The sequence below is a fragment of the Gobius niger genome (assembly GCF_951799975.1).
Source record: "Gobius niger genome assembly, chromosome: 21".
Taxonomy (NCBI): Eukaryota; Metazoa; Chordata; class Actinopteri; order Gobiiformes; family Gobiidae; genus Gobius; species Gobius niger.
In genome coordinates, this window is record NC_136872.1 from 133,161 (window position 1) to 143,099 (window position 9,939).

The 9,939-nt window shown below is 40.2% G+C and overlaps 1 protein-coding gene across 1 annotated transcript; it reads left to right on the forward strand.

Annotated features, from left to right (window-relative positions):
* Window positions 1–2,201: 2,201 nt before the first annotated feature.
* Window positions 2,202–9,192, forward strand: LOC306980701 (nuclear factor 7, brain-like; the record flags this gene model as incomplete). The annotated part of the gene is made up of 2 exons (XM_079580129.1): window positions 2,202–2,229; window positions 7,925–9,192. The coding sequence occupies 2 exons, from the start codon at window positions 2,202–2,204 to the stop codon at window positions 9,139–9,141; spliced, it is 1,245 nt and encodes a 414-aa protein (XP_079436255.1). The 3' UTR covers window positions 9,142–9,192.
* Window positions 9,193–9,939: the final 747 nt, after the last annotated feature.

Genomic DNA, 9,939 nt, shown 5'->3' on the forward strand with positions numbered 1-9,939 from the left:
TGTGCAGTGTACTAAAATATATATATATTTTTTCTTGCCTGGGACTGAGAGGGAATCAACAATTGTCCAAGTCATATTCGGGTTTGCTTCTACAATATCAGCAAACACATCTTCATCAACCTCTGTCCCACTATCATCCATGAGATACACGCTGTTACTGAGAATGCCAAACTTCTCTTTTGCTGAGAAAATACAAATCACAAATATACAACTTTGACTAATAAAAATACCAAAGTAGGGACACTAGGACAAAACATCAATTTCTATTTTAGGTTTTTTTTTATTTAGGTATATACATATTTTTTTTACAACTATAGTGCAAATTATAGCTTAGTGATGTGGAAATATATGTAATCAGATCAATAGGAAATAAATTATTGTGGCCTTACTGAGCTGTTACTGCCAGAGGATTGACTCTAAGCCTGTCGTTTAAAAACAAAAACATAGCAATAATTGTAATAGGATCACTTCCCAACTCACTTCAAGTAAAATCTATGGAGGGGGATCGCTGTGTTGTCACGCTTGAGGCTCTGGTGGGCAATGCAAATGTATTAAGCAGATAATAATAGTTCTATGATGGGTCAAAACAATGTTCACAAATAGAGCATTGCTTCTGTAAAAAAGATCTGCGCTATAAAAGATCTGTGATCTATTCAAACAGCTCTTCATGCATGGAAAAAATAGCTGTTTGCCCACCATTCACCATTCAAATAAACAACAGCTATGCTCCCTATAGTTTCGCATTGCTGGAATTACATGTAATGTGTATATAAAGAAGTAACATGCATAATGAAAGGCGCTCTGCTAATGCACTGTACATGTGGCTACGAGTGTGTTGTATGTATGTATGTACCTCTTTATATCCTGCGTTAATATAAAAGCTCACCTGATATTCAACGTCAGCTCTTCTCACGGTTGTTTCTGCTCACCCTGCTCCTCCTGAGTGAGGGCAGTGCCAGTTGAAGACGGTGTTCGAGTTTATGTGGCCATTAGATGGTCTGGCTATGACGTATTTCCTCTCCGTTGCTCGCCCAATCACACGCTTATGCTACTGGATTAGCTTTAGAAGTAGCACCACTGCGTTTATTGCATTATTTCTATCGCTCTCGGTGTATTTCCCTTCGGAAAATCAACTCCCTGTGCGGCGGACATGTTCTTCTCTTTGCCTGATCTCTGTTGCGTGAAATATCTCCCGATATTCTGTGCATTCTGAAAAACAAACGGACTACGAGTTGATCTCAAGTTGATCTGCGCTGCACCTGTGGACTGAGCGACAGAGCGGGGAGGGGGGGAGAGAGAGAGAGACCGACAGACAGACAGACAGCAGGGACACAAGCGTCTACTTCACGCCGCTGTGCTTTGTCATGTGGAATGACAAACAGTTTGTGTCCTGTGCAGTCATATATTAAGCACTTTGCTGTACTTGTGGTACCTCTTTCAACGTAGCCGCTCAGTACGTATAGTAAGTGACTAGTTTAATACTTTAAGTTAGTTCCTTGTAAGTGTAATGAATGAGTGTAAACTTCGACGAATCTTCTTGTACTGTATGTTATGTGTCATGAGATGCCACACTTACTTACCAGTTTAATAGTTTTATTTGATTTGATTTTTTTTTACCTATGATCAGCAATAAATGAATGTGCATTTACAGTTTATAGTAAATAATGATCAAATCACTGAGATGGCAGATTATTATTATTATTATTATTATGTTTACAACTTACAACCTCATATCATAGAGAACAAAATAGGCCTTCAGTCTGCCTATACATTACATTCTGTGGTACATGTGAAAAGCGGCAGCAAATTGTGTTGCTGTTGCAACCAGATGTAGCCTACACTCAGTCGTAAAGGCAGGCTTAGTAAATGTCCTAATGCAAAAATTGACATTAATGACATTAATGTTTGTACCATTGCCGTATGAAATGTCTGACACAATCTTACTCTAAATTGTTATTTGTTTTTTTCCTACCTGGCTGACTGGATAGAAGCAACCCGCAGGAGTATGTGTACAAAAATGGGTGTGCAAACAAATATAAATAGCCTAGTAACAATTTTCCATGAAAGACTGCCTCTAATAGGTTCCATTTTTCATTGAACACACTTTACTCAACTGTTATAGCGCTTTTCTACCTTCATCACACTCAAAGTGCTTTACAGCAAGGAACCACTCACCCATTCACTGTCTCATTCATGCACCAATGTACGCAGATGCTGGAGGCAACGTGGGTGATGTATATTGGCCAAGGCTACAACAGTGTGCACCTGCAGGAGCTGGGATTCAAACCCACATCCTTACAATCATGAGACGACCCGCTCTACCAACTGCGCCACCGTTGCAAAAACAAACAGCTTCAAAACGACAAATTGGCAGTGCAAAGTTTACAATTAAGTGCTTGATAAAGTGACACTGATATGTTACAATATGGTTCATAGGATGAGGAAGGAGGAGGTGAAGGAGCTGACAATGCAGAACACCACGCTCTGAAACAGGGAGAAACCCAGGAGGTGGTGCACCGTTTCAGAGGAACACTGAAGGCAGTACTCTGGTTTCCCCTACCATCAAAAACATGATGGATGTGAGCTTCACTAATATTCTCTTGTTGTGTTCAGTCTGTTCATGCCTATGGTGCTGCCCGGAGCCAAACACAGCAGCGTAGTGGACAGCAGATGCTACCGCAGAGTCATAAAAAGTCCTGAGCAGAAGTGTGCTCACTCCGAAGGACCTCAGTCTCCACGATGTGTCAAAATTAAGTTTTGTCAATTAAAGGATGTATTCACAGTGTCACGAGTTCCTAATTTCTTTACTCAAGTGAGAGTGCCTATACTTCATTTGAATAGTAGGGTCAATTGTGATTTTTATTTTGTGACTTTTGCTTGTGACTTGTCCAGTGAAGACGTCTCAGCGATTCAAACCACTTTTTGCAAGTTCCACAGCGCAATTACTGTTCAGATTAAGGAAATGACTTTTTTGATCATCACTTCCTTATATGAAAAACCAGGTGAAAAATATAATTCTATTGCTATTTGGGACGGCATTAAAAGTGTTACAAGTAAAAATATACACAGCATTTTTGAAACAATAAACATATAATGTGTTGCTCCAGCACAATGCATGATTGTAAGATAGAATAGATAATGCAGTGTTTCAATCACTTAAATATGAGACTCTTGTGATAAAATCAGGCAGAGGGCAGATGTCATTTCTCAGACCCATGTTGTTGGGGGGGAAATTTGTTGTTTTTTTAATCCTTAACCCCAGAGCAAGAATTAAAGACTATTGACTCAGGCTTACGCTTTTTTAGAACAGAAGTCATAGGCCATTTGCTTCTGCTGTCTCAAATTACCTGATAATTACCTGAATTCGCCCTACTCAACTTGACTCGCATTTACTCATTTACCCTGCCTCTGCTGGCCATAATTCCATTCACAACCCTTTTGCTTGTATTAGCAGACACCTGGCTATATTAATTGATTGTGCATGTTTCAAGTGAAGATATTAGCTGTTTTGCATGATAGCATTCAGTATAGGTAGTTGATTTTAAATCCGATTCCACAAGAGTCATGACAAAGCAGCGTGAAGGAGGCGCTCATCTCTCTCCCCCCCTCCCCGCTCTGTCGCTCAATCCACAGGTGCAGCGTAGATCAACTTGAGATCAACTCGTAGTCCGTTTGTTTTTCAGAATGCACAGAATATCGGGAGATATTTCACGCCACAGAGATCAGGCTAAGAGAAGAACATGTCCGCCGCACAGGGAGATGATTTTCCGATGGGAAATACACCGAGAGCGATGGAAATGATGCAATAAACGCAGCGGTGCTACTTCTAAAGCTAGTCCAGTAGCATAAGCGTGTGATTGGGCGAGCAACGGACAGGAAATACGTCATAGCCAGACCATCTAATGGCCACATAAACTTTTTTTTTTTTTTTTTTTTTTTATTTAACATCAATGCAAGTTTAGATAATTTACCACAATATGGTTATTTTCAATCAAATTCATCTTACACATAGATGCAACATGTTCATGTTCAAATAAACAATCTATTAGACAAAACAACAACAAAAAAACAAAAAAAACAACAACAACAACACAGGGGTCTGCTACTTTACAATAAGATTGTATTTTTCAAGAAGAGTGATGGATTTAATTATTTTTTTATTATTTACATTCATTCTCTCAAGGGAGGCCAAATACATTTTTAAATCAGATTATTTAAAGTGGAACCATGAGGGTATTTTTTCACACCATTTCATTTTGTGGATATAATATTTTGCTAGTATTATAATTAAGTTTATTAGAAATGTTTCATCTGAAGTGAAGACGGTATTATCAAAGGTCAGTAAAATATGATTTTTTGTCAATGTAAAACTCTTTCTAAATATTCTTGTGAGGTAGTTCTGTACATCAGACCAAAAAGTGCAGACAAAAGGACATTCCACAAATAAATGTTCAATACTTTCACCATCACCTTGACAAAAGGAGCAATTGTTACTGACATCTTTTAAAAAACGACAAATATAATCTTTTACCGGGTAATATCTATGTATAATTTTGAATAAGCACTCTTTGACCTTATTATTAAGAATATACTTATAAGGTAACAGAAAAATTGTACTCCATTGTTTTCTACTCATAGGGATCCATTTTTGTTTACATATAGGATTTGCAAAGTCATCAAAATGAGCTCTAATAAACTTATTTGTACATTTCTTATCAGTGAGACTTATTCCCTCAACAGTGATGGGTCGTTCGCTTATATTTAAATCAGTTAGATGTAAACTTTTAGCTTAAAGGAATAGGCCACCGTTTTTACATACTAAAATATGTTCTTACCTCACTTTAGTCGAGTTAATATATCCCCGTCTGGTCTTTGTCCGTGCGCTCTGTCACGCAAACGGAGCACATACGCAGCCTCTCCCACATGTCACATAGCTCCGAAAAAGCTCACGATAGAAGCTACCAAGCTCTTCCAAGTGTTCCCTATTTAAATAAAGTTACGTGAAGTGTTTTCATGCGAAGTATATTTACACAGAAATGTAACATGTCGATTTTATAAGCAAATAAAAAGGGGGACTATATTGTGAGGCGTAATGATACGAGGAGTAAAACGTCCGCGCAGTAACTCCTAATGGTTATTGACGGAAGTGAGCGGGGGAAGTCTTTAGTCTTTAGTCTTTAGTCTTTAGGAGTCAATGGATTTAAGAATTTTGAAGCTGCTTCACACAAGGGCTCCTTTGGTAAAATATAACTTGACCTGTTAATATTTTTTTGATTGAAATAGCTTTTGATTTCAGTAAATATGACCTCCTAATGCTACAAATACAACAAATGACCATTTTCAGTTAATTACAAGCTTTAAAATGTATTGAAACGATGAGTTGCATAATAATTTGGAACAGTGGATTTTGAGGTATTTACTATATTTATTTTTGAAAAAAATACTGTTATCACTAGGACATTTTTTCCACCACATTTAAATGATCCTCTACTAGTTAAAGACTTGAAAATTATGCTGACTCTTATTTGAGTTGAAAAATGTCATTTGCATAATAATTTGGAACGCAGTGTATAGCCTGTCCGTCCATGGGAATGGATCTCTCCTAGGGCTGCTCGATTATAGAAAAAATAATAATCACGATTATTTTAGTAATAATTGAAATCACGATTATTCAAACGATTATTTGTTGCCTGAAAAAAAATCTTTATTTTATTTATTCATTTTTATTATTATTTTAAAAAAAAAACTATGGACTACATTTTCTTTGGACAATAAGAGCATTTTTTTTATTTTTTAAATATACTCACGTTTCTAAACTAATCATATAGGGACACCTGCCCCCTGCTGGCCAGCCCTCACACCTGTCCAACAGAGCCGCGCGGCCTGATGACATCATCACACAGCGCTAATGTTTTTATGTCAAACCAAAGCGTGAGCCTCTAGCACGTGAAATGCGAAGGGAACAGAAACAATCATCTCAGTGGCATGAAATAATAAGAGTTTGCTTTGAGCTCCATTGATCTGCTCCTGAGGAAGAGTTTTAAACTTTTGTACTAAACAAAACCAGTGTCTGAGCAAAGGATGTTGAGGCTTCTGAACAGCTGTTCTCCTTTCAGCACAAGGTGAGCTCTTAACAGTGGTGTTATCTCAAGAGTTAGGTATAAAAAAATACTAGTATGATATTATTTACAGTTCTGTCAGGCTGCGATGGTGTTTCAGCTTATCAGACGCGCTCACACAAACCGCGCAGGACAGACTTTTTGTGCTTTGGATGGACGAGCGGGAGGGCATCCTTAATAATCGTTTGTTCTCGATTATGCTATTGTTGTGATCGTCAAGTGTAATAATCGAAATCGTAATCGAATTTCGATTAATTGCACAGCCCTAATCTCTCCTTCTGTGGTTTTCCCCAAGGTTTCTCTTTTCTCCTGCCGGGTTTTTGAGTTTTTCCTTGCCGTGCTGGAGAGTCTAAGGACGGGGGAGGCCCTCGCCGCTTGTCGCTACCTTTGGACATTATATTTGCCATTATATTTACCTGAACTTTTAATTGTCATATTTATTGCTCTGTTTTATTGCCTTGATGTTTGTTGCAGCCCTGTGAGGCAACTTCTGTTGTGATATTGGGCTATACAAAACCATTAAACTTGAAGCTTGAAACTTTAGATCAAGTTTGACTGGTTTAGATCAAGTTAGGCTGGTTTAGATCAGGTTTAGACTGGTTTAGATCAAGTTTAGACTGGTTTAGATCAAGTTAGGCTGGTTTAGATCAGGTTTAGACTGGTTTAGATCAAGTTTAGACTGGTTTAGATCAAGTTAGGCTGGTTTAGACTGGTTTAGATCAAGTTTAGACTGGTTTAGATCAAGTTAGGCTGGTTTAGATCAGGTTTAGACTGGTTTAGATCAAGTTAGACTGGTTTAGATCAAGTTTAGACTGGTTTAAATCAAGTTAGACTGGTTTAGATCAAGTTAGGCTGGTTTAGATCAAGATTAGACTGGTTTAGATCAGGTTTAGACTGGTTTAGATCAAGTTTAGACTGGTTTAGATCAAGTTAGGCTGGTTTAGATCAGGTTTAGACTGGTTTAGATCAAGTTAGACTGGTTTAGATCAAGTTTAGACTGGTTTAAATCAAGTTAGACTGGTTTAGATCAAGTTAGGCTGGTTTAGATCAAGTTAGGCTGGTTTAGATCAGGTTTAGACTGGTTTAGATCAAGTTTAGACTGGTTTAGATCAAGTTAGGCTGGTTTAGATCAAGATTAGACTGGTTTAGATCAGGTTTAGACTGGTTTAGATCAAGTTTAGACTGGTTTAGATCACGTTTAGACTGGTTTAGATCAAGTTTAGACTGGTTTAGATAAATTTAGACTGGTTTAGATCAAGTTTGGACTGGTTTAGATCAAGTTTAGACTGGTTTAGATCAAGTTTAGACTGGTTTAGATCAAGTTTAGACTGGTTTAGATCTAAACTAAAGTTTTTGCTTCTTTTCACAACTTTAAGACTGGTTTATGCTGGTTTAGACCAGTTTTAGACTGATTTTGATCAGGTTTGGACCAGTTAAAAAAGGAAAGTATGGTTGTGGGGGTAACATACATATATATACAGAGGGGGGGTCTGCAGTAAACCCCCTCAGACTGAAGCAGAGGGGGGGTCTGCAGTAAACCCCCTCAGACTGAAGCAGAGGGGGGGGTCTGCAGTAAACCCCCTCAGACTGAAGCAGAGGGGGGGGGTCTGCAGTAAACCCCCTCAGACTGAAGCAGAGGGGGGGTCTGCAGTAAACCCCCTCAGACTGAAGCAGAGGGGGGGTCTGCAGTAAACCCCCTCAGACTGAAGCAGAGGGGGGGTCTGCAGTAAACCCCCTCAGACTGAAGCAGAGGGGAGGTCTGCAGTAAACCCCCTCAGACTGAAGCAGAGGGGGGGGGTCTGCAGTAAACCCCCTCAGACTGAAGCAGAGGGGGGGGGTCTGCAGTAAACCCCCTCAGACTGAAGCAGAGGGGGGGGTCTGCAGTAAACACCCTTGGGTTCCTGCTCTGTTCTGTCTGGACGAGGCTCGTGCTCTGTGCTCTATCTGTGAGTTCTCTCAGCACCGAGACCACACTGTGGTGTCTGTGGAGGAGGCAGTGTCTGGGTTAAAGGAGCAGCTACAGTCGGAGCTAAAGCCTTTGACTGAACAGAGAGAGCAGGCCTCGGCCTTACAGCGACAGTATGAGGAAGTGCGTGTTCACTCGGAGAGGCAGGCAGAGGCGTGTGCACGTCACATCAGGGAGACCTTTGAGCGACTCCACCGGTTCCTACAGCGAGAGGAGGAGCTGAGGCTGACAGCTCTGAGGGAGGAGCGGAGCAGACAGCTTCACACCATGGACTCAGAGCTGGAGAAGGTCAGGGAGCTGCTGTCCACTCTGAACAAGAACATCTCCACTGTGGAGCAGCAGCTGAAGAGGGAACACATGGACTTTATCAGACAGTACTCACACAGTCAGAAAAGCTCCCGCTCACTCCTCTCACAGCCAACACTAAGACTGGGCCCAGGACTCCTGATAAACCAGGCCACAGTCCTGGGCAACATGGGCTTTAAGGCCTGGGAGAAGATGAGGAGCCAGGTCCACGACCGCCCAGTCATTCTAGACCCAAACACTGCAAACGAATGGCTTCATCTGTCTGAGGATCTGAACAGAGTGAGAGGTGGAGAAACTAAACAACAGGTCCCTGATAATCCAGAGAGATTCATTAGATCTGCTTCAGTTCTGGGCAGTGAGGGGTGGAGCTGCGGCTCACACCAGTGGGACGTGGAGGTGGGAGACCATTCAGACTGGATCATAGGAGTGACCAAAGAGTCTGTCGACAGGAAGGGAGAAACATCTGCAACTCCAAAACATGGAGTCTGGTGTTTAGAACTTACAGATGGAAAATACAATGTTGTTGATAAAAAACTGAATGTAAAGCTCAGACCTGAGAAGATCCGAGTGCGCCTGGATTATGACGAGGGGAAAGTGTCTTTCTACAACACTGACGACATGTCTCTGATCTGCTCTCACACAGACAGATTCAAGGAGAAAATCTTCCCTTATATTTCTGTTGGTAAAGCTGGAGACGCTAAAACCAAAGAGATTAAAATATGTCCCAGAGACGTTCAATTAAAGACATAATTTTCTTCTACACATTTATAGTGTTTATATTGTGTTTTCTCCTCATCTAAAACATTGGTATTTTTTTTGTGTCTTTCATGTTTGAATAATCCTGTAATTGTACAAACATATATTTACATGATTGAAAATGTCAAATGACAAAATCCAAAAGAAAAGACATTTCTCCTCATGTGTCAAATATCGAACTTTTAATAAAACTAACGATCATAAAGTTAATGTCATTCTGTCGTTATTTTTAATTTGTTAATCATCCAATTTTTTTGCGAAGGACTGTTGTGGAGCGGAGGGAGCTGTGCAGGAGGAAGAGGAAGGTGGTAGAGGAGCTGACCAGTGCAGAACACCACGCTCTGAAACAGGGACAAACCCAGGTGCACCGTTTCAGAGGAGACTGAAGGCGGTTCTCCCGTTTCTCCTGACCTCCAAAAACCACCTGCTCTGGTGACAAAACTTCTACTTCTTGTCACCTACTATAGACTAAAGTAAAACTACAAATGGATTCTGGTAACTCTCATTATTCTGCCTTTACTAGTGGGTGAACTCGCTTTACAGATAGCGAAAAGTCTCCAATTAAGGACTGTTCTAATGTTTGATAGGTACATAGAAACCCTTTAGATAGAGACGAGACAAAGGCAGGTCCAAGTCCAAAGCGGAACATTTTATTGTCCTCCCCCAGGAACATACAGGGCATACAAAGGTTCCTACCCAGCCTATCTACATCCCCCTTTCTTTACAGGAACTAATCTTAGTGTAGCAATATTCAGTTTTTTATCACGTATGCTGTAGAGGCTGAAATCATAT